Consider the following 23,737-nt stretch of genomic DNA (forward strand, 5'->3'; position numbering starts at 1 on the left):
GCATCAGCAGCAATACAACTTCGTTCTCCTCGTCCTCCTCGTTCTCATTCTCCTCCTCAACTTAGTCCCGTTCAACCTCTCTGTCCATGGATATAATCTCTTCATCTCTCAAAACGCCAAATGCCAGGCGAGTTCATGCCTCAGCAGCCGCAACAACATTGTTCTCCTCGTTCATCTCTTCGTTCTCACTCTCCTCGCCATCCTTGTCCTCGTCCTGTCCAGAGATATAGCCCTCCAAACCCTCGTCCTCTTCCTCCTCTTCCCCTTCCTCCTCCTCATTTTCTCCATCTTCCGACTCGTCCTGCGCATCAAGCATCCTCTGATATCTCACTTCGCGTCGAATCCGCTCCAAGTTGCTATCGCCGTCAAACGGCGCATCGATGTCCGAATCGTTGTCGGGATCATACTCGAGATCCGAGTCGTTAGGGTCTCTACCAGCGTTGCGTCTGAGACTTCGAATGGCGTTCATATCATCGTCCTCGAACGTACTCCTCAGACGATCTCTGAGATCTATCATGGCTTCGAACCCGGGCTCGTCATCACACGCGACCTTCCACCTAAGATAAAAATGGTACGCGTCATAGAGGGGCCAAGTCTTGACGTTAACTAGTTGCGAGGAGCCATATATGAAGAAAGGGTTGAAGTCCCCCAAGTGCGAGTGGCTCTCCGTGAGGTTCATGGAGACCTAAAGAGGTATGTTAGATGGATGGTTCTTCTGAGGTGAAAGGATCTATAGTTAGGGGAAGTGCGTACGTAGCCATCCCAAGATTCATTGTCAACGATGGCGCCGCCGGTATATAGCCAGAAGACAAGGCGCGCATGGTCCTCACTCCAGGGGCCGTGCAGGCGGCGAGGCCCAAGGTAGATTCCCGGTTCGACGTCCTGGCGGCTTCTATACTGACTCCATCCGACTCGACGACTGCGGATTCCCCTCTTGGCGGCCTGGTAATCGTGGTTGAAGCAAGCCACGGCATTGAACCTATGTCCGTTTCGCCCACGACAATGCTGATCGCAGTCGGTATGGGGAGGTCTACATTTCCGGCAGTGGATTATGCCAGTATTGCACTCTGGCTGTGTCTCATCATACCAGATTTGTTGAGCCTTCAAGACGATATTTATGTCGAAAAACTTCCAGCCGAGTAGATGTTCCTAGTTAAAAGTCAGTGGCAACTCAGTTTCCCTCTGGGTCTCGTCCGCATACCTGAGCCTTAACAATGTGTCGGCGGCTTCGGTCAAGACGCCGGCCAATAGACCGGTGCGTGGTGGGATCAGCAATGTCCCCGTCCATAGGCTCGTCAAAATACATTGACCAAGTGGGCGCAAAGGTTTTAGCCACAAGTTTGGTCAGACAGTACTCGCTGTGAAGCAGGCTCCTCAGATAACGGTTGCAACGGGCAAGATTATAGCTGCAGCTCTCAATGAAGATCTCGGCAAGAAGCTCATTGGGGAGGCGTTCCAGGCGAGACAATTTCTTTGGTTTGACCTTCTGATCTTTCTGCTTCATTTTGTCCTCTCCAGCAGATGAGCCAATTGGTGAAGGAGTACTTGCCTTAGAAGCACTGCCTTTTTTCTTGCCGCGAACATGGATGGGATTGAGGGGAGGCATTGTGTAGGATGTCGCAGCTGCAGGAGCAGCGATAGATAGAAACTAGAAACGAAAGGGGGTGGAGGGAGGGTCGCCTTGTTAATATATACAGACACCAAACTCAGGGTGTACAGAAGAAGGACGTGGAATTTCCAGAACAAAAATCTGTGATTTGCGAGGAGAGCTTTACACAGAGAGAGGTTAGCAGCTTTCCGTTGAAGCCTGGCTATCTAGCTTTGAGGGAGAGTTAGGGATAAAACATACCAGACACCATAAGATTGATGAAATACCATGCTACAGGAGTTGTAGATGATGAAACTGGGAGGTTGGACTGGAAGTCGGTGGCAATTGGTGATAGATGTAGAGGATGTGAGGGTGGAGGGAAGATGGGAAGAGAAGCAGAAGAACCGAAATTCCAAAATCCTACTTTGGGTGATTCTGAGGGTTATCTCAACTCACGTGCTCTCTCACAGACAAAAGGGAAAGAAAGGTCTTCTATTGCAGCTTCCTACATCTTAGATGTTATGTCCTCGATGCGCACCTTCCAGTCTTGATACAATGTATGTTTGCAGTCCTCTTTCCTCCTCAGGCCTGTCTTTCTCTGTGGTCAATTTGAGGGTAAGAGCGATGATGTAGTGTGGTGAAGAGTGGGGCAGTCTGGAGCTCAAAGTACTTTGTACATAAACCACCTTATTGGCCCGTGCGTCAAAATTCTCCTCTGGCTTCTCTTCCTCTGGATTTTGGGGGACGACACCTTAAAGACTTCACAAGCTTGCAGATTTCGAGAATCCACCACAACTCAGACAGGAAATGAGAGCATCAGGGCAGCATTCCCTTGATAGCTGCTCTCTGTGTTACAGCAAGAACCCAATATAGCTCGAATTTGTTGCCGGAATACCCGTTGTACTGTACACCAGCCTCGTCGCCGGTCCCATTTGCGAAGCGAATGGATGCTTGCAATGTCTCGAGCATTGCGCCTCCCTGTGCCATCCCGCAGTCTCCTCCGATTTCTCCGAGCGCAAACAGAAGACTCGGTACTTGTTGGCTCTCTCTGTAGCCCCCGAATCAACCGACTACCCAGGTCGAAAGTCTCGCCCATCGCTAGCCCATCGATTGCCGTCACGACTCCCCGAAGGGCCTTCTCTTCACGCGCGCATACCACCAGCAGTAGCTCCACCCGTCTCTCGCCATTATGCCTCAGCAGTGACGGATCCTGGCGTCCATCTCCACGATGTCGCCACGCACCAGGCTCGGGAATTGATCATACTGCATTCCTAAAAACCTCTGCCCGCCATAATGACAAAATCGATGACCATACCACACCCGAGCCGCGCACCCTCACATGGCAGGAGAGGCTTTGGGGAACTTCGGCGTCTCGAGGAGACCCTCAACTAAAGCCTGGCGACTTGCCATGCCGCGACGACATCGATAGTGATGCGATTCTCCGCCGAACCCTTAGTGCCAAGGCGGCGATCGAACCACGGCTGCGTTGTACGGAAGTTGACGAAAATGGCGAGACGACAATAACTGACGGCGAGTTCAAGAAGACGGAGCTAATTGCCAAGGTAGGCAGGCGCCTGTCTATGCCTCTCCGGTTCTTAAAGTGCGTACTCTGACTCGTGAAATTTATAGTATGGGCTGTTGCCTCGCGATCTGCGCAAAATTGATTCGTCGAACCTACCTCATATCCTTATACGCCCCTCCGCGATCCTCCTTAACCTTCTCCATCTCAAGGTCCTGATCAAGCATGATCGCGTCCTTCTATTTGACGTCTTCGGTTCCAAAACGTCATACCCTCAGTCGGCTTTCTTGTACGATTTACAGGCCAAGTTGCGCCAGAAGAACGCTCCGGGTGTCGGTGGCCTACCCTACGAATTCCGTGCCCTCGAAGCCGTCTTAACCTCGGTCACCTCGGAGCTCGAGGCGGACTTTGAAGCGGTCCGTGATCCCGTCATTAGAGTACTAAGTGAGCTCGAGGATGACATCGATCGTCAGAAGCTGCGAATTCTCCTGATCCTGTCAAAGAGGGTCGGCACGTTCGAGCAAAAGGCAAAGCTCGTGCGGGATGCAATTGACGACCTCCTGGAGGCGGACGATGACCTCGCAGACATGTACTTGACGGAGAAGGCTCACGACCTATATCGCGGGGTTGAAGATCATACCGAGGTTGAGATTCTGCTCGAATCGTATCACAAAATTTGCGACGAAATCGCACAAGAGGCCGGCAACCTGGTCTCTAGTATCAGAAATACTGAGGAAATGTGTGTACAAACCCCCAACCTCTTCGTCGTAGACTAATGGTATGTCGGCTAACTGTGGTTGAACAGTATTCGAGCCATTCTCGACGCCAACCGAAATGCACTCATGTTGTTGGATCTCAAGTTCAGCATCGGCACCCTCGGCCTAGCTATGGGAACCTTCCTCGCCGGTCTCTACGGAATGAACCTCGAGAATTTTATCGAGGAAACGAACTGGGGATTCGGCGGCGTGACGGGTGTCTCGATCCTTTTCTCTCTCATCGTCTGCTGGTATGGCCTCGTCAAGTTACGCAAGGTTCAGCGCATCAAGATGATGGGCGACGAGCGTGCTACCCTACCGCGTCCTCATCAGCCCTGGCTTAGCCAGCCCGGTGCCGACAGCATGCTGGACCCTAGAAGCCGGGAGCGGATGAGGAGGATGATTAATCAGAAGACGCCGCCGAAGGCAAAGAGGTGGTGGCTATGGTAATAGATGGGAGGGCGGGCGAGCATAACAAGTGTTACGCTCCTCGATCTATTCGACTCGGCTCGGCTTCGTTCTGCCGGTTAAATTCTTTTCCTGGATCACTTGTTCTGCGAGGATCGGCTCAGCACACATACCAACTACACTGCATATAGATGGCGTTTGTACGGCTGCGGGCAACGAGGATCTTTATTCCGTCTCGTGGCGTGGAATTTTGGTTCGTTTCTTAATTATTTTCCCACTCTTCTCTTCTTCTCACTTACGTCTTTTTTTTTTTCTTCTTCTTTTCGATGGCCTTCGACAGGAGGTGGATTATGTTGGCCGATGAACTCAGCTCCGATGGTTTTGCAAGAATATATTAGGGGGTTCATAGCAAATACCCATAGACGTGGAATAGCGACAAGCACATGTAAGATTTAGCGACTTAATGGAATATGTACATCATTAGTTCAAAGAAAATACGGGAGTGCCTTCCCTACCTGATGGACCTTTGGGTTTCTGGCGCCATCGGGGTGTCACATGTGTCGAGTTATGCTGCGAGGGCAAGAGCGTTGGGGCTCGAGGAGCAATTATAGAAAGAGCATCAAGACGAAATGAGAAAGGAGAGAAGGAGAGGGGAAGAGAGAGACTAGAAGGAGCAGGACGACTCGGCATCCCACCCCCCCCCTTCTCTTCTCTAGATATCAATTAACACTCGTACCAGCATCATCTCCAATCTTCATTCTCTCTAACCACCACCTAGATTCCTTCATCCCGAGAATACTACCAACCTCACTCGCTTGGCTCTATCACCACCTACTCGCCACACTTATACATTTCCTAAGAACAACCTACAACTAAACCTTTCGACCTCAATCCCCGCCAATCCCAACCATCCCCCAAAGGAACAAGAGAACCGGTCACCCAAATCAAATCCTCGCCAACATGGCCGACCGTCTCACAGATGCAGTAAGCCAAACACCCCGCTCCTCCTCGCAAGCCTCTCTCCCTCTCCCCTATAGTTATCTACCCTAGGCACTTTCATGGCAAAGTCAGAACAACTAACAGAAACGAAATCCCCTAGATCCGAGCAGTCGTTGACTCCTTCCTCACACTCCTCTCCTCCATCCGGTCCGGGCTCGGAAACACCTGGAACGCCCTCAGGACATTCTTCTCGGATCTCGAAAGCGCCCTTCGCGGTGCTCTTGGCTGTAACGGGAATGGAGTGGGAGGAGTTCGTCTCGTGGATCGGCTGAGATATAGCTTGGCGCTGTGATGAGGATTCTCTCTTAACGCGCGGGCACGATGAGAAAGGTTCGGAGTTCTCCGGATAGGAGTGGCAATATGGGATTTAGAGTGGGATGGGAAACCGGTTTCCGTGTTGACTGATTAGCATGGGCTTCACAGAATGATATCGAGCCGTACACCTATAACCCTATATCATTCCCCTAGAATAGTTAGTATAGTACATCATAAGTCATATTCTCGTTCCTTTTAACTCCAATCATCCACAGGTCCCATCCCTCAATCATCTCCTCCGCTCCCTGTCATCACCACATTCCTATTAAAAAATCCATACATCAACCTCGCCGCCTCCCCTCCAACCAGCGGCTCCAGCTCCTTCGAACTCATATTCGCCACCTGCCTCACATTCTCCGTCTCATGTACAACCGTCCAGATATTCTTCGGCGTGACCCCCGGAACATTCGCCAGCATATCCTGCGGGTCCTGGTTAAATATCTGCCCCTCTCCGCCTCCACCACCACCGCCGGAGCTCTTTTCAAGACCAGCTCTAACGGCGGCGATGGGATCGGGTTCTTCCTCCTGCTTCTTGAGGGACTCGAAGATCTCGGCGGTCTGGTACGGAGAGCTAGACCAAATAATGCGCAGCTTCGGAAACGCCAGCGTAAGCAGCACGATCTTGGACTGCAGATCTGACGAGACGTTGGAAGGCGCCACACTACTCAAACTCCCCGAAAGATCAGCGAACGGCTCGAGCGTGAAGCTCTTGTTCTGGTCGAACTCGATCAGGAGCATCGGATTGCGGTAATGCTGGAACATGGTCTCGGCCTGGTTGTACAAGCGCCCGTCGCGGAACGACGAGATGAGATCGCTAACGGATTTGCGCTCCACGCAGATGTTAGGCGAGAGAACGTAGTCCGCCACCGTGAGCATACAAGGCACGATAACGATGTTGCGCCCGTGGAGGAGGGAGGGCAGAGACGAGCGGAACTCGCGCACGTCGACGACTACGCGGGGGGGTTCAGCGGTCGCGGCGAGGCGTCCCCCGCCGGCTATGCGGGTGTTGATGGTGCGGAGGAAGGCTTCTTGCGGGTCCTCGCTACCCGGGTCGACGGTCATGACGAGGGACATGCTTGCCCTCTCCTTGATGAGTTTCGTGAAGGAGTCCTTTTCGCGCCGTACGGCGGAGAGGTACCGCTGCTCTTCTACCGAGCCGCCATAGTACATGAAGTAGACTCTCACGTTCCGGTCGCTATGCGACGATCTGTATACCTCGACACGTCTGATGAAAGCCGCGTCGGGCTCGTACATGATGATATACCTCGGTCGCACCTCCTCGAGAACGTGCTCATCCTGGTCACCTTCGTACGCATGAACGATAACGAGGTCTTTCATCTCGTAAAGCTGGTAGTACTCCTCCATGTCGTTCAGGGTATCGACCACCACGTCAGCCCTCTCCTCAGCCTCCTCCTCCGTCACCGGAACCTCGGACATGAGTTCTGCCATCTGGCCCGGCTGCTCAAAGTACTGTGCAATGCTGCCATTGTCGGTCCGTCCGGCGCTGGCACCCACGTTACCACCCCCGCGTACTCTCCTGCGCTTGTTCGCCGGCGCCCTGCTGCTCTTGCTCGCGAGCCGCGGGTCGGTCGCGCCATTAAGCGCCTTTTGGTTCTCGTGGAACAAAGCGACGTTCACTTGGGCAAACTGTTTCTTCCACCGGAGGTAGTTGCGCAGCTTTCGCCTCATCATGAAGTTTGCTGAGGGTCTGTAGCGCTCCTCGGCTTCCTCATCTGGATCGATCGCCGTGGTGCTACCGCCCTCCGTCCGCGGCTTGATGTGCATGGTCTGCAGGTAATCCCGCAACTGGCGACATATGTCCGTATCCGAACACATGATGAGTATCGTGCCGTTCGAGTCATCCCTAATCGGAGGCTCAAAGTACAGATCCCGATCAATTTCCTCGAGAACCTCGGCGAGAACACCCCACTTGGGGAGCTCCTCCAGCACTGGCCGCAAGGCATCGATGTTGCCGTCCGAAGAGGATGCCGCATGCCTTCCGGCAGCAGCGTAAACTCGCTTCCGAGCCGTCGCGAAGATGGTTTCCGCGGCATCGAGGAAAAGCCACGGCGACGCGGTTTGTCTCGTTGACCCCGGGGCCGGGGCATGAGCGGCATGTATGGTATCAAGGTGCTGAAGGAAGGATACGGAGTCGAAGGAAAGGAGGGAATGGAGCATGCCGCGAAGAACAGTGAGATCATTGACGATCTGGCGCGTCTTCCAGCTAATTCTGTGCCAGTTCGGCTCAAGCTGCCGACGTACTATAACGTCGAAGTTCTTGAGTAGGGCATTATCAATGTTCCAATCGTCCATCTCGAGCCCCGTGTTGCCCTTCTTGAGCTCCTGAATGCTAATCTCGACGCATTCCAGAATGGCATTCTGAATATCCGTCATAGCCTCCGTCATCGGCACCTCAAGCTCAATGACCTCGGCCTTCTTCTTCCTCGCCTCGAGCGACTGCGCAACAGTAACATGGAACCTTGGCCACAAAGACGCCTTCCTTAAGAACAAATTCCTCATCATCGTAGCCAAAGGCGAAAACCCCGTAGCAAAGGGATCCGGATTATCCGAAAACGCCTTCAAAAACCCTGCCTTATTCTTCTGCCTGTAAATCCTTAAGATGAAGGCTTCCAACGACGTCGCCACGACCTTATCAGCATGGAGCACGATGACGCCCGTCACCGACTCGGGCACGAGTAGGCCCGTCAGTAGGTCAACGACGAGGATGCGAGAGGTGATGCTGAAGATGCCTCCCTTGGAGTACATCTTCTCGCGGGCGCCGACGCTCGTGAAGTCCGTGTTCACGACGGTCAGGCCCCGGGCCTTGGGCGCCATGCTTACCGCGGCATGTTCGGCCAGGGCCTCGCCGATCCAGCCGTTCTCCCGGTCCGTAGCGCCGACGATGAGGATCAAGTTGTTCCCCGCTACGTCGTACGAGTGGAGGAGATTGGTGACTAGGCGCATGAGCCCGAGACCTCGGGCGATGACCACGAGCTCATCCTCGGCTCGAAGCTCCTGGAAGAGGATTTGCTGGTACTCCTAGACACGAGCCGTCAGGTCAGTCTCGTGAGGGACTACTACGGTGTGGTGTGGTGTCTGTGGTGCGGTGGGATCATGATGAGCTTTTGCTCTGCTTCATCTTGATTTGGAAAAAAAAAAAAAAAAAAAAGCCTTCCCTCGACGTGATACGCCAGTCCGACTTGACGAAGCACAATTATTCATAGAAACTAGGGAAGAGGATACGAGATGTCATGTCATACCAACGGCAGCGATAGCTTCACGGGTTGAGGCGCGCCCGTCAGAGTCGCCATGTGGTCTTGTGGGTGTCGTCGGTGGATGGAGATGAGACACTAGCGGATCCCCTCGGATGGCAGGCGCGCCTTAGACCCGGGATCAAGGATGTGGGTCCGCAGTAGAATTTTTTTTTTTTTTTTTTCTTCTCTTTGGAAAAAATTTTGGAAGAACTATTGACGGTACTAGTGTCACCACGGGTTTTCGAGAATTTTGGGTGTCTCGATGATATCGACAGTTCAGATTGTGCCGTTTTGATTTGCTGATCCGGAGAAACGTGAAGTGAAGAACATTCGAAGGTTGCCTTATTCTGGTGGCGAGAAATGCGATAATGATTATTATGCATCTAAAGAGGAATCCGGCTTAGCGATTACATCTCCGCCCTTTCTCCGGATGCGCATCTGCCCAAACACTTGAGGGTGTAGGGCAGAGAATAGAAAAAAAAAAAAGTTGAAAAGTTTCATGCTCGTATAAAGTTTGTATTTAATTAGTCCGAAAATAGAAGGTCGAGCGGTGTCTGGAAGCGAGTAACACGCGACATGTATCCAGCACACATCCGATAGCTTCAAAGTGCGCCACAACACGTTGCAGGGTGTCCATCTGTCAACCACCCTCCCGGCCGAGAGGTGCAGATCGAGAGCCCTATGCTATCCTTGAAGCTTCGCTAAACAGGAAGAGGTACGAGGAAACGAGCTAGTAACTAGCCTGGCGTCAAGATTTGGGTCGCACTGCCCTATACCACCCATCATTCAAGGTTAAAACCGCTAGCATGAAGCCAAATGTGGTCACTCTAGGTACCCTGGGTTCCCTGCAGCATCGGCATCCGAGATCCCAGAGATCTCACTGTGTCAAACTTTTTCACAAAGTAAATTCCCGATGCCGCTCAAAGTATCTAGATGCATTTGACGCAATGCATATGCAGGTAGCTTCTTTCCTCCCCCCCCCCCCCCCCCCCCTTGTAGTGTCCTGAGGAGGTGCACACCGAACCAAGTTTTGGGTTTTCTGACTCGCAAAAAGAACTGATTATCCAACTCCGTCGCATCGGATGATGACCGCCGCTGAAAGCCGATGGAATAGTCGAGGGCTGTCACGCGTTATTGCTATCGACCCGTGGAGGCGTGTCCCTATGTCGGCATTGGCCGGCATTTGAGATCTTCATACGGCCACTGCCGTTCCCACTGCCGTCCCGGCCCCACTCCGTCTCTTCCGATATCAGGCAGGGTCGATGAAAACCAGCATACTCAAACCACAAACCACAAAGAATAGTTTAAAAAAAAAAAAAGATCTCACGATATCTCAAAGAAAATAATTTAAAACGAGAGAAGCCGATCCAGAAAATCGGGGAATACAATTTCAATCGAGGTGGGGAGCCGTTGATCTTTCCCTGTAATGTCGGGTAGTGCACTCCAAGCTACACATTGGCAACCCGTTGAAACAACTACGACACCACAGGCCCGTCGAATTTTCACCCATTCCCGCAAAACTTGGCTTCGCTACACCCTACTTAGTGGGGCCTCATGAGATATTTCTCGGGAGCCATGTGGAATTGAGTTCAAAATTCTGCAAGCCCCCTTGATCCACGGCGCTGTGGGTCAACGGAAGAATGGAACTTCGAGCCTTACCAGATCAAGATGGGGTCGATCGTAAAGTCGATGGAGCTCACATGGGGATCGGGCCACTTATCGGGCGGCATAGATTGAAAAGGAAGGAAAAAATTTCACGCCGGGGGGTCCGGGGCATCATCCGCTTTCGAAAGTAGACTTACGTAGCGAAGCGTAGTGTACGAAGTAGAGAATCATCTCAAATGTAGCTTCAACACTTCCGGAAAGCATCAGGCGTATGTCGCCGGCCTCGTCAGCGACCACGCAGTGGGAGCCGGACTAGGAGTTTTCGGTGGCCGCCTGGACTCATCACAGAAGCCTCGTAAGTTCAGGAAACCCGCACAGCCAGTACGCCAAGAAATCATAGGAGATGACGGCCGGATTCGTGGCGATTGGAGTTATAGTGACCACGAGTCGGAGATATTCGCCTCGGGGCTGCACAAGGCTTCACATATGCATGATGCTAGTGGTTCCTGGTGAGGAATTAACCAGTGGGTTGGCACCCTCAGAGCCTAGTCTGGAAGAAAGGGGCGAGGGACAAACTACCAAGTACTTGTTGGAAATGCCAATAATCTCCAATTAACAGACATGCGGATAACGTCCGTACATTGGCTTAGCACCATCACAGAGGGTCAAGATTCTAATAGCCGGCATTTTGATACGACGTTGAGGAAAGCGCCACGTGCAGAAATGTATCAACCGCCAGAACTAAGAGCCGCCAAAAGCAAATGTAATTCGCCCTACCGCAGTGGCTTAAGGTGTGGCTCCTCGTTGTGGCATGGCAGCGTTTTCACCGTATTGCCAGCAAATTCACCGTATCGTCAGCAAAAGGCAGCGCAGTGTGTTGTGTTTGATGTGAGGGATGATGTCACCAGTGTCCAGTATATATCGATGCCATGTGGCGATTATACCAAACGAGGAGAAATGCCACCTCAGAGGAAGGAAGTTTGGGCGCAATAAGGTGGTGAAAGCTCTTGGAAACGTCCGAATTGGGACAGGAACTGAACCTAATCGTCCAGGTGCATTCTCATCTTGCTCGTATTCCGCGAAGTGTGTTGGAGGGTAGAGGAAAGCGTGGACGTCCGAAAACTCTGATGTCCGCCTCTCCAGGCGTATCCAAATTAATAAAGTATTCGTTGGCGAGCACGAATCCGGCTCCGGAGGAATTTCAGCGGACTGTTTTGACTTCAAGAGATGCATAGAAATCAGACCGGGCAAGCAACGATTCTAGACGTTCATTAGCCCGCATCCCGATGACGAGCTTAGAAATCAAGCGAAATTTGATCTTGTAAACAGAATGCAGAGAGGTGCGGATACTGTTCCAGATTCAGAAGAACAAGAGAAGAGGGGCAGGCAGGGAATCACCACTCGCAGCAGAAAGTTCCCACCGACGATAGCGTCAAATTGCAACTTCACCACCGACACGCTAGGGATTTAGGCAATTGCAATCAGTGAGAACCCTAATGTCCTGTCCCTTGATAGCCCGCCTCTCCACCTGTCTCCCTTGGATCCACCACGCATGAAGCCAAGTCCAGCACCACCTTATTATACTGCAGCCAGCGGACCACTCTCGTTCCTGAAAGAAGTGCAGGTCAGGTGAGTGATCTCAGCAGCCTGGAAAGATCCATGTCGACACCGAAAACATGCGAAACAGCAGGCAGGTGCATACAGCCCACGAAAGGGAGGAGTATTCTTCCGAATCGAGAAATGTCCGCCCGTATGCAGCTGCTAGATGCCTAATGTAGTGTGGCTGTTGGAAAAGGAGGGGAAGGACCAACTCGGTAAATGCACCACCTCACTGTAATCCAGGCTCATGGCCAGCCTCGGTCATCTATCTTGTTTTAGTGTCGAGCGCCAAGGACCGAGAGAAGCAGAATCCGTGAACTAACCAACTTTGGCTCAGGTCGGGAAGCCCATCATGAATATACTCCAGTTCCATCCCAGGTCGACGGCTCATATAGTTGGCGGGGTTCAGATCTTGAAACTATCAGATCTCCACCGCAGACCCGTTATCAATCCTTGGGATATTGAAATGTCACAGCCCCATAGCCAACGTCTTTGTACACTCTGTAGTGTAGTGTACTTCGGAGAAGGCATCTCCCAGCCTGAGACCTAGCATTAAGGCGGAGGTGGCAACCAGTTCTGACTTGAGCCAGTGGTTTCCTACATTCTGGCCTAGCGTAAACTACACTAGTCTTCTCGTTTCGAGTTCAAAACCCCTCAGGCCTGCCACGAAAGATAGAGCGGTGGAGGCCGGGTTCAATGCTGGTATGGAGAGTGGGGTAGTACCTTGAAATTCGGGGGCTCAATTTGCCATGCCACTTTGTCCAGTCGGCCACTAGGGTGTGGGCAATAAAACCTGTCAAGGTCGATTGCCAGGCGAGCCAGGCTGTGGGATAGTGTTCTTCGCAGTGTGGTAGGTCCCAGAAATAGTCAATAGCGTAGTGTATAGACCACTGCAATCGTTGGGCAGCAAAAGGATCCATCCCAAGGATAAAGAGGGGGGAAATGCGAGCTGAGGATGACCTGTCAAATGCCGGTCTTCAGTTCGACAATGGCATCAGGTGAAGGGCAATCGCTCGACTGCAGCCAGGGGCTTGGTAAGTAGTTCCAGAGCCATGTAACAGCATCTAAGCCTACCTTAGTTATGCCATGCTCAAGAAGATTTCCCTACCTTCGTATAAGGAACAGGTCGTCGGATCGGTGAAAGTGCATGACGAGTCACTCTCCGCTCCAGCCTCCAGTCAAGAGCATTGGCTGTAACTCGATTTTACGGCAACCCACAAATACGAGGCGAAGAAGGACGGCATCGGGCTAACATGGAAGACGGAAAGAGCACTGCATTGAACCTTTTTCTTCTTTCTTTGGAAAATCGGGGAAAGAGAACCCCGAACCAGAGAACCAGAGGGACCTGAGTGAGGAGGGACGGCTTACATGAAAAGGAAAGTAGTTACATTGAATCTTTATTCGGCAGGAAGCTGAGAATCTTTCAAGTACCTGAGTACATTAAGTGCATCGATCAACCGTCGCCTTTGTATCTTGGGATCGACATCGGCTCCCAGTTCGATTATGGGATAAAACAAGCGAGTTTACGGATATAGCCTCCGCAGGTTGGAGGCCGTCTGAGATGAAATGACAAGGATTAGATGCTCTTCACTCGTCTTATCCTTAGAGGTCTTCCCGAGAGTCAGGTAAACTATAATAAGTGAGTATGTAGTTTATGTATGTGATTGCGAGTGTGAGTCTTTAATTCCGAACCTGTCTGGTTTTGGTCGGGTCAAATCTTCTCCATTTCTTAGGTGGTGTGACCCCTGCTCTGCCTTAATTGGGGATAATTAGGGCAAATTCGCCTTTGAGGCCGTTCCCGAGGATGAAGTTGGTTGCGAATATTTCGGAATACCTGGAGGGCTGGAGGGCTGGCTGGCCAGGTCCAGCGGGATGCATCAAATGTGGGGCTCGGCGCCGCTGGATAGGACGACGGCACTACGTACTTTGTATGGCTCAACTCGCAGAGGCCAGGCGGGAGACTGATGGTTCCCAGTTAGTAAGATTACCTAGGGGCAATCGCGGCAAGGACAACTGCTACAGGAGAGCTCGCAGACCTTGGCATGAGGAACGAACATCGTAACTTCGCATGAGACACCAGAAGCTCGCTCGCTCTTACCTCACTCGGCAATCAGCAATGTTGTACTCCGTAACATGCCAAGGACCGAGTACGAAGAATGAAGTCAAAGGAAGGCCCCCCCGGCGCCAGATCAAGAAAGAGACAAGCTAACACAATAGAGTAACAGTGTACATACATGGACGGTTTGAGCTTCCTGCCATGTGCCATTGAACTTCTATCTAGGGATAATTGCTCCCCTTCTGATTAAGTCCACACTATGCAGGTGGGGGCCCAAAAGCCAAATGACACCAGGAAGCAAGGACAGCAAGGCGATCAAAATACTTTGAAAAGCCTGGTACTTGGTAGATGAATTTAACCAGGCAGGAATCACTGAATTCAAAGACCTTTTCACTAGTCTGAGATCCAAGTCGCTGTACATAGATAGTCTGTGCCACTAGTCGAGTCTATCAATTGGAAAAACTCCGTACCTCGTCAAGGATCCCTAGGTAGAAATTGTATCTACTGGGCTAGCGAAAAGAATAAGGAATCAATATTGTGAAGATATACACTACACTGCGAAGAAAGAACAGGGAGCCTTGAAGATCGGACCCGGACAAGGCTATGAATCCCGAGGGGAGGAACTCAGGAACCACGGTCCGAATTGGCTTTACTGACAGATGTCTCCGGTCGTTGGTCGTGCCTTAGGTCTGACGCTTGTATCACCATCCCCTCTGAGAAGGAACGGCAGATGTTGGAGGTGCTCTTCCTTCCTCTCACGACAAATAAAATTTTCTTTTCGAGAAATACACTATACGAAAGGGTATAGCCGAACCCCACGAGATTGGGAAGGAGCTGCTGACCGTTTGTGCGGGGCTGACCTACAACTCCGACGAGCACTCATTGCGCTGGCTCCAAAGCGCAGACACAACTGAAATCTGCTGCAGTTGTCCGAAGTGCAGGTTGTCAACTGCCAGGCGCACCCCACCACAAGCGCCGCCTTGCCGCACTCACCTATCACATGGATTTTAGGAGCTTTTGCTCCGGCCACTGTCATCTTCTCCCATCAATCATGGCCCATCACTGATAACCCATCCCGGCCCCGGATCTATAGATAGAATGGGGCACCAAGAGCCGACAGACCACGGGTTCTTTTCTTCTCCAGGCACCTAGACAGCACATCAGAACACTTGCGTCCAGCACATCAGCATAGCGCAAGTGATCAATTGTCGTGTCATAGGGTATTCCACTCCTGCTACCTCTTCATCCCTGGTTGCTCTTCGCCCTCCAAGTCGCAAACTGCACTCCACACTTGCTTCGGTCCACTGCGCGCCATGGGCGTGGACCCGTGGACCCGTGGACCCGTTTATACTTTTAGCAGCAAAAGTACGAAGTAGTGTAGAGGGGGAGGGGCCGGGAGGGGAAGGAACAAGCGTTACAAAAGGAAATAACGGTTCAATGCTCCCTCCCCCGGAGAGGAGGAGTGAAAGGAAAGTGGTGTAATAAAAGGAAGGAGGAGATGAGTGAAAAAAAAAAAAAAAAAAAAAAAAAAAAGGGACAAGGAAGCTGCGAGGAAACCGCGCAAGACCATGCGACCTCCACTCCAACTAACTGCTTAGAACCTCCCACAGCCCTAATTCCCCATTTGCTCTCTCTGCTTCCAGGTCCTGTTGTCCGGCCTTTCACCATCATTGCTTCGTGTCACTAAATTGCAATGCTACCGCTTCGCTACCACCTGTGCCTCAAGCAGGCGGCTGTCTTCTGTTAGGGCCCAAGTCTCCAGTCCTACCTGTATAATAAGCGAGAAACTAAAAGTAGAGAGAAAGACGAAGAGAGGGGTGTTGTTGGCTTCCTCCCTCTCGGGCCCCTCCCGCGGCCTTAGCTCCGCTTGCAACCTCTTCGTCGTCTTCGTCGTCTTCGCCGTCTTCTGCCCACTCCGCGCATGCCCTCCATTGTCCCCTTCACTCGAAGGAAGCTGAGGAATCTTGCGCCCATCTCGCGGTGGCAAACTCGCGACAGAAAGGACATCTCCTACCTGGAAAAAGTGAATCGACTAACCACCGTTTTAATACCCTCCCTACTCTCCCGGTCCACTCACACCCGTCAACGGCCTACACTATACCACACTACACTACTTCCTCCATATTCCATGCCGATACGCCACGCTGTGCGACACACGCCCCATCCAGCCCACTCACACCCTCACACGCCCCTTATACATCAAATACCGCGAAATACCTTACAGAACTCCATCTATGTGAGTACGTGGTCAAGCGGAACCACCCGCGAAACATCTGCCAGACGTATACCAACCTGCCGGACAACGGATGTTCTACCTACGGTGTTATGGTTGTTGCGCACAAAAGCCACACCCTCTTCTTCGACGATTATAATTGTATATAGATCTCAGCCACATTTTCGTCTCTTCGATGTCGAGGAAGGTATAGCCAGCGATACCAAGCCCTCAACTCTCTCATGTCCCTCCTGCTACCACTAACACTCTCTCCCGCTACCTTTCCGACTCCCGACGCCGCCGATACTGTCGTTCCTTTTGCGTTATTTGCGTTGCTTTTACGTTTATCATTGTTCCATCATCACTCATAGAACGGTTTTAATGTGCACTGAGCATATCGGTGGCTGCCCAGTCTGCGGGAAACAATATCTCATCTATGTTGAGTTCTGTCCTCAGTACCACCCTCCGGTCCTGGTTTGTCCCAGGGGGACCGCCGTTAATCGAGTCCCACCCCAAGAAGGGCAGTGCCCAAGTCCTGTCTGCCCCAATAGTCGGGTGGGAGGTTGCCAGGTTATATGAAAGAAGCCGGAGAATGACAGCAAATCATCTCGCTAAATGTTAGAAAATCCATCCCTGATTCCCGTCGTCTGACCTCCGACCCCTGTCAAAGTGCGAACCGTTCTCCTCCTCCACCTCCGGCCCGCCTTTTCAGAGACTTCCACGAAGGACCCGGCGAACTCGTCTTTTCTCCAAATCAAGGATCCTTTCAGAGCGGGGTCCGACATTCCTCAGAGCTTTTGACCGCTGGAATCAACTTCGACAATTTGATCGATCCCCTCATACTCTGGAAGCTCGAAGTCGTACTTTTGCGCAATACCCGGCGGAACGAACCTATCCTTCGTGTCAGCTCATCTTGAGATAGAAATCGGACCCCACCCGAGACTACCCGACACGCTGTTGCAGCTCCTGGTAGCTGAATTCAGGGGAGGAACAAGGTCCGTACCTTCCTCCGATGAAATGCCTTCCGGCAAAATACTTCACGAGCGGCTTCGGAGCTGTGAGGCTAACCAGGACAGCAGGGTTGAAAGTGCTTCCGAGCCCGGTTTTAGGCGGCCCATTTTCGATATCCCAAGATGAAGGGGCATCTACGGAAGTCACCGGAAGCTTGGTTTCTTGGAGAGCTCGAATCACGGCAGGGAACGGCTCTCGGACTTCACCGGAAAAACTGAAGCCTACGGATACGGATCAGACAATACCCAGGGGAGCGGGCGGCGTTACCAGGAGATCAGGGGATCACACACCGAAGATTGCGTCCACGACATGATCCGACACTTTAAGGGCCTCAGAGAAATCGTCGACGAAGGGAACGTTCAAGTCTTCCAGCTGCTTGGTGAGTCTCTAAACGGAAGTCCAGCTGGTTAATACGAGGATCTTGGAAAGGAGAACATTTTCATGCGGAGGTCGGAGGATATGGAACTCGACTTGCTGGACCAGGAAGGGTGTATGACACGAAACGAGGGGCGGGAACAGAAAAGGACAAATCGGATCAAACAACACAGACCGAGTTGGATAGGAAAGCATCGTTACAATGGGAAGGAGGGGCGCCGGTGCATCAAACTACTCTCTAATGAGCAGCGTTAAGGGGACGCGGGCAACATGTTTTAATGCAGTCTCGATTTACAGGGCCATTTCCCTTCCGTCTTGCACTGAGATTTGCGTGAATCGGGCACCAAGAAACAATGACTTCAGTGTCCCGGATTCCAAACCCTGGCTACCGACATCTGGGAGGAAGATGCACACAAACACACTTAATGCGGCCCCAAAGGTGTAGGGTGGAACTACCAAAGCACCTATCACGCCGAGTTGAACGAAGAGAAGTTGACCTACCTGGTAGAGATCGTTCTTGGTCCGTTTAGGGTAGTAGATGGAGGGTGAGTATCCGTAATGGCGTAGATGCCGCGCGGCGACCAGGCCGTCGCCACCTGTGCCAGGTTAATCACGGGCTGGACCAAGGCAGAGGCAATTTCAACGCATCTTAGAAAGGAAGTTCTCACCATTGTTTCCCGGTCCGCAGGCAACAAGAATTCGCCTCCCAGAGCTCGGGGGGTGGACCTTGAAGACTAGGGGGATGACAGAGCGTTGTGTAAGCCGTAGTTTCGTAAAATGTATTAACTAGTCAAGAGGGTTCTTGGAGAAGAGAAGAAAACTTGGCATAGATGTGACAAAAACAAGGCGAGCATATCCGTAAGACCTACCTGCTTGAGAGACGGACAGCCCGGCGAGCTCCATGAGCTGATCGATGGAGAAGGCGCAGGTGCTCATGAGCTCCCTATCGAGGGCGGCGGCGGCCGTTGCTGAGAGAGTCTTGGCATTTTTTTTTAGCAAAAGGAGAAGGACTTATATGACGTCGCTACAGGACTCTGCCAGGGAATGTGAGTGTCTTCCTTGCCGGGAGGCAACTTACCTTGAAAGTCATATTTGGGCTCGGTACTTGATGATAGAAGATGATAGAATGTTAGCTCTCCACGAGGATGTCGTTATATTTTTTGTTTTTGATTCTTTTTATTTTCGTCCCAAATGGGGCTACAAGGCGATTGAAGAACTTCAATCGAAAAGGGTCTTCCCTTTTTAATAAAGCCCAGGATGCTGGAAAATGATATGATCGGGACTTGGAACAGATTCAATGACGTAAATTAGTGGGAATAGGTTGCCCAAAGAGCAATTGCTTCTTCCCGGAGGTAAAGTGAGGTAACGCTGTTATTTCGGTATTCCTGCACCGGCGGCTCCCGCTTGCCACGTGACCAACCCGGACCGGGAACTCACCGACAGGAGTCGGTCTAACGACTCTCCATTTTACCGTGAGCTAGGTTTGATCAGTCTCAATGGGGTCATATGAGAATTGATCTGTCGGGGTATCAATTAGACCTGGACCTCTTCACATCGGCATCCTTTAGCTCTAGTGAACCTCCCTTTCCGACGAGTCGTGCCGTTCTAGCTGGGGGCAGTTTGGCACGCACCTACCTGGCTAAATGTCGGCTAATAAATCTCGGGACCCACCCTCTTGGAATCTTGCAGAGCCTTTCGCGATCTCCCGAGTCGTGTGAGGCCATCAAACTTCGAAATCTGCGCGAAACAGGGAACTCCGGGGGGAATCAGAAAGCCACACGAAAGCCGAAATCCAAGATGGTTGTGAGAATTCGCCTAGCGCGCTTTGGGCGCCGGAACAAGCCCTTTTACAACATTGTTGTTGCGCAATCACGGTATGTACCCGGCCTCTCTTTTTTTTTCTTGCCTCCTTTGGCCTCCTACAACATATCACTATCACTCAAGGGAGTTCGGATGACCTTGCACTTCCTGCCCGTATTTCGATCGATCTTAGCTAACAATTCGATTCGGCGGATATAGTTCTGCGAGGAACAGCAAGCCGATGGAGGTCATCGGGACCTACGACCCTATCCCGAAGCTCGACGCCTACGACAACTCCGGCAAGTTCCACAAGGACATCAAACTCGACGTGGTGAGGGCTCGGTACTGGATTGGTGTAGGCGCGCAGCCTTCTGACACGGCGTGGAGGATATTATCGATGGTGAGTCTCTACGCTCTTCGTCCTACCGATGCCTCGACGCTGGCACACGAGATAAGCCCGGCAAACCTTACCCATGATGAATGGGCTCCTCTTTCCAAAACGGAAATGTATAAGAGCGAGGATAGATGCAGTGGTCGATGGACTCTCTTCACTTGGGATGCCGAAATTTGCGAGGGAACTTGTGTGCTAACCAATCTCTCATCCTCAGGCCGGAATCCTCCCTAAACGCAACTTTGGAAATGCACAGGCTTCAGAAGCTCCGGCCGCCCAGACCGAGGCCAAGGTTTCCTCCTAGGGTCTCTCCTCCCTGTCGGACCTCTATCCTCCTTTCTGATGTAATTTTACGGGATTATCTGGAACATGTATAAAAAGTTTAGAAAGCATTTAATGCGGAGTTCTGTTGGGATTGTACAGTCTGAAATGTGCTCCTTTGCTACATACGCGATACAATGTGCTTGCCTGGTGATAGCTGGTCTCAAGAAGGCCAACCTCACTTCACCTTCAGAGCTCCACACGGTCATGAAACTCATAGTGGCACTCCTGCAAAACAGTAGCCACCGAGTTCTGTATAAAGAAGTTTTCCTTAAAAATAGCGAGGTCTAATTGATAGCTACATCAAATTCGTCATCAACTCTGGCCCAACTCCGATTCAAACTAGTATATATATATGAAGGACCGCAACAAAGCCAACGCTTTCGCAAGTAATCAAGTATCCAAAGAAAGAAGTATAAATTGAGGGGCTCTTGAAAAAAGGAAGGGAATCTCCGGAAATGAAAGGGCCAGAAAATCTCTTTTGACATTGGGTAGAAAAGGAATGAGAAAACAGAACTCCGTTCGCGAGATGCCCATACTATAATATATATCGTCCCTTGCAACCCCCCATTGCGCCTAGTCATGACTTAGAAAGGAAGAAAGAAAGTATTTGAGGAGACGAGTGAGGAAAGGAAAGAGGAAAATTCTACAGGGGAATCTTAAGTCGGGCGCCGCCAGCCGTCAACCCGGATATTGTTTTCGTTGGGAGGGTTTCTCCCAACTTATTGCTTGGGCTTGGATTATAGTACCCTAGTGAGTGACGCTGAACCACGTGTTCATGACGAGACATACGACCATGACGACGACACCGTAGTAAGACAGGCAGAGGGCCAGCTTGCGCAGGATGTCATGGTCGAAATGTTCAAGGTCCCATCTCCAGGTACGCCAGCGATGCACGGTAGCACCAGCCGCACTCACGAGGCTTCGGAGGCTTGTGGTGCTCGTGGCTAGTGCCGCCTCGTCATCGGAGCCCACAGAATCGAGATCATCGCTTTCCTTAGAGAGGCGTTGATGATGTAGGCCGTCGGGGTCGCTGATCTTGTAGTAGAAGAGACCAGGTAGTATAAAACTGATGCTAGTGGAGCCAGTACTGCCGACGTACGCAAGCATTGTATCAAGGCTGCTGACGGATAGAGCCGTAATGTAACTGAATACGATAATGAGGGTGGTGATGACCGCGAATCGGAGCTCTGACATGCCCCCAGAACTACCATGGTCGGACTTTGCGGTGTCATCACTTGCGGAGGGAAGCAGAGGCCGGCTTCCGGAGGGGGTGATGGTGTTCTTGTTTCGGACACCATTAGGCCTCCAGTTCGCCACGGCATCGAGTGAGGCACGGCATGGGTGGATCTGTAGAGGGATGGAAAAGGTGACGAGTACGACAATGGCGGCCTTCGCGACGGTTGATGCCACGGAGGGAGTGTCTTGAAAATGTGTGAGTACTTGGTTGCTGGGATGAAAAAAAGAGCCATAGACTTACACATCGAGACAATATTACCGACGACGCTGTTGCCGAAGGTAAGATAGCCAGTGATGGCTACTAAGATATAGATGCTAGCGGCAGATCCAATGCTAGAGCCCACCACAGTGACGACACCGGCAGGGGAGTTGTCCTCTAGCTCGTTCAGAATTGAAAACATCTAAGGGCTGGTGAGTCTCCGTTCTCGCTTCTCAGAACTTAGAATCATAGGGGGAGCGAGAAACAGGTAAACATACGTTCTGGTGGCAAGTGTAGGCAAACACCACCACAGGCAAGCTACTAAGCGTAGCAACGGGACCTGCCCATTCAATGACGCGGATAGGACCCCTCTGGCTCAGGTCATCCACGAAAAAGTGAAAGACGACCAAAATGACTAGGTAGCCAATTGATACAAGCGCAATCACACTCGTGTACTTGAGAGAATCTAGTCGCTTCAGGAAAGCGAGCAATATGACTGGCAACATGAACGCCGTAATCCAGAACTTGCGATCCATCAGGTACGGGATCTCCTCTGCATGGCTGTTGAATCCCAGCATGACGCCCGGCATCAAATCGCCAATGATGATCATGTAGGAAACACCGACACCAAAGCACTTGATGGCAATGGCGGCGTCGAATATGATGGACAAATTCGGATACGTGATTTGCGACAGGGCGAAGAAGGAGGACTTTCCACGGTCGAGATATCGGGCGCATCGAGACTGCAGGTATAGGCCGAAGGCAGCCGTGATGCCGGACCAGACGATGAGACAGATTCCGAGCACGACACCCATCTTCGACATAACAGCGGGCATGGCGAGGGTGCCGGCGCCGACGACTAATGCGATTTGGTTAGATACAATTGAAATCAGGGCATGCAAAGTTATAGGAAACACACTTGTATTAAGCAGGTTGACGATGCTACTGATGATAGAGGCATTGCCCCCACCCTCTTTCTCCTTGCTTCGGCTTTTTCTTCTACATGTCCCAGAAATGTTAGCAACACAATTTTCACTTCCGAGGGAAAGGCGAGATCGTAGAAGTGGTGATTCCGTACCGGTTCGTGTCATTCCCGTAGCCAGCTGGGGCTAGAATGCCCTGTGATGGAGACGGGTAGACAGTCATGATGACGTCGTCGAACAAAGCAAGGTCGCCTGGACAAGAGAAATTGGAGGATACCGTAGTATTCCGCAAGGAATCCAACGGGCAGGTTCGGCGCAAGCGCAGTCCCGGTTTTAGATGATATTTGATCGCTTCAAATTGGAAGTGTCGCCTGTCACCTCCCACGAGCCATCACGCCCCAAGTAACTAAACCGTGGGGCCGCGAAGAAGACTGGCGGCGGGTCCCTAGTAATTGTCTAGAACAGAGTACCAAGCTAGCCGAGCTATCAATTCAGCCTCGGGGCAGTTAGAGATCGAAAGGCGGGATCGCGGCGCTTTGTCTGGGTTTAATTACCGTCAGGCTTCGTAGGAGTCGAGGCTGTCGAGGAATGAGAGACGTTGGGATAATTTGCCGTGTGACAAGACAGTGTACATCTAATACTTTGCTTTGACTTCAGATGGGGAGACCTCGTGTCCTATCTAAAGCTTCGCCGCCTTGGACCGGGACCTTACGTGAGTGCTTTTCTGCCATTTGAGTGGTGAGGAATGGCTTGGTGGGGCTTGGCTTTCAAAGATGTCCAATGGAAATCCGAGATAACCAGGGGGTGGCTTACATCATCCACCCACGTCACCTGGTCCAGGATTAGCGCCATGAAAAAGCCAATCGAGGGTAGGACTGACAGAGAGCGACCCGAATAGGGGAGTGGCGATATGGGCCCTGAAATCGACTCAATTCATTCCACTATCAGGTAATAACTCACACGACCTCCGGCTTTCCAGGGCTGCTAATCTTTCTGCCTATCGGCGCCTTAGTACTTGCAAGATAGGAAAATTAGAGTGCACATTGCCCTGGCGTACGGAGTACATCATTGAACTCGGCTTGTTTGCACAAGCGCTCTTCTGCAACTGAGCTGATCGAGAGTTAGCCCTGTGCTCCTCGACTACACCGAGTGTCTCTCAACTGTTCTC

General features: G+C 51.6%; 7 protein-coding genes across 7 annotated transcripts; 3 read left to right on the forward strand and 4 right to left on the reverse strand.

Moving 5' to 3' along the window:
* Positions 1–133: 133 nt before the first annotated feature.
* SAPIO_CDS10025 (uncharacterized protein) lies at positions 134–1,606 on the reverse strand (the record flags this gene model as incomplete). Its single annotated transcript, XM_016783687.1, has 4 exons — positions 134–685; positions 754–979; positions 1,088–1,149; positions 1,202–1,606. 4 exons carry the CDS (start codon positions 1,604–1,606, stop codon positions 134–136), a joined length of 1,245 nt encoding a protein of 414 aa, XP_016639133.1.
* Positions 1,607–2,544: 938 nt separating this feature from the next.
* Positions 2,545–4,312, forward strand: SAPIO_CDS10026 (Mitochondrial inner membrane magnesium transporter MRS2; the record flags this gene model as incomplete). Its single annotated transcript, XM_016783688.1, has 3 exons — positions 2,545–3,150; positions 3,218–3,846; positions 3,913–4,312. The coding sequence occupies 3 exons, from the start codon at positions 2,545–2,547 to the stop codon at positions 4,310–4,312; spliced, it is 1,635 nt and encodes a 544-aa protein (XP_016639134.1).
* A 918-nt stretch (positions 4,313–5,230) lies between these two features.
* On the forward strand, positions 5,231–5,561 carry SAPIO_CDS10027 (uncharacterized protein; the record flags this gene model as incomplete). The annotated part of the gene is made up of 2 exons (XM_016783689.1): positions 5,231–5,254; positions 5,370–5,561. 2 exons carry the CDS (start codon positions 5,231–5,233, stop codon positions 5,559–5,561), a joined length of 216 nt encoding a protein of 71 aa, XP_016639135.1.
* Positions 5,562–5,809: 248 nt separating this feature from the next.
* On the reverse strand, positions 5,810–8,895 carry SAPIO_CDS10028 (DNA repair protein rad16; the record flags this gene model as incomplete). The annotated part of the gene is made up of 2 exons (XM_016783690.1): positions 5,810–8,623; positions 8,845–8,895. The coding sequence occupies 2 exons, from the start codon at positions 8,893–8,895 to the stop codon at positions 5,810–5,812; spliced, it is 2,865 nt and encodes a 954-aa protein (XP_016639136.1).
* An 8,203-nt stretch (positions 8,896–17,098) lies between these two features.
* Positions 17,099–18,786, reverse strand: SAPIO_CDS10029 (uncharacterized protein; the record flags this gene model as incomplete). The annotated part of the gene is made up of 6 exons (XM_016783691.1): positions 17,099–17,201; positions 17,257–17,542; positions 17,612–17,708; positions 18,198–18,292; positions 18,566–18,674; positions 18,775–18,786. The coding sequence occupies 6 exons, from the start codon at positions 18,784–18,786 to the stop codon at positions 17,099–17,101; spliced, it is 702 nt and encodes a 233-aa protein (XP_016639137.1).
* A 707-nt stretch (positions 18,787–19,493) lies between these two features.
* SAPIO_CDS10030 (uncharacterized protein) lies at positions 19,494–20,191 on the forward strand (the record flags this gene model as incomplete). Its single annotated transcript, XM_016783693.1, has 3 exons — positions 19,494–19,570; positions 19,716–19,896; positions 20,105–20,191. The coding sequence occupies 3 exons, from the start codon at positions 19,494–19,496 to the stop codon at positions 20,189–20,191; spliced, it is 345 nt and encodes a 114-aa protein (XP_016639138.1).
* Positions 20,192–20,958: 767 nt separating this feature from the next.
* On the reverse strand, positions 20,959–22,792 carry SAPIO_CDS10031 (Uncharacterized protein; the record flags this gene model as incomplete). The annotated part of the gene is made up of 5 exons (XM_016783694.1): positions 20,959–21,632; positions 21,689–21,848; positions 21,925–22,505; positions 22,566–22,645; positions 22,725–22,792. 5 exons carry the CDS (start codon positions 22,790–22,792, stop codon positions 20,959–20,961), a joined length of 1,563 nt encoding a protein of 520 aa, XP_016639139.1.
* Between the last annotated feature and the right edge of the window lie 945 nt (positions 22,793–23,737).

The sequence above is a fragment of the Scedosporium apiospermum genome (genome assembly GCF_000732125.1).
Source record: "Scedosporium apiospermum strain IHEM 14462 chromosome Unknown SEQ_SAPIO_0154, whole genome shotgun sequence".
Taxonomy (NCBI): Eukaryota; Fungi; Ascomycota; class Sordariomycetes; order Microascales; family Microascaceae; genus Scedosporium; species Scedosporium apiospermum.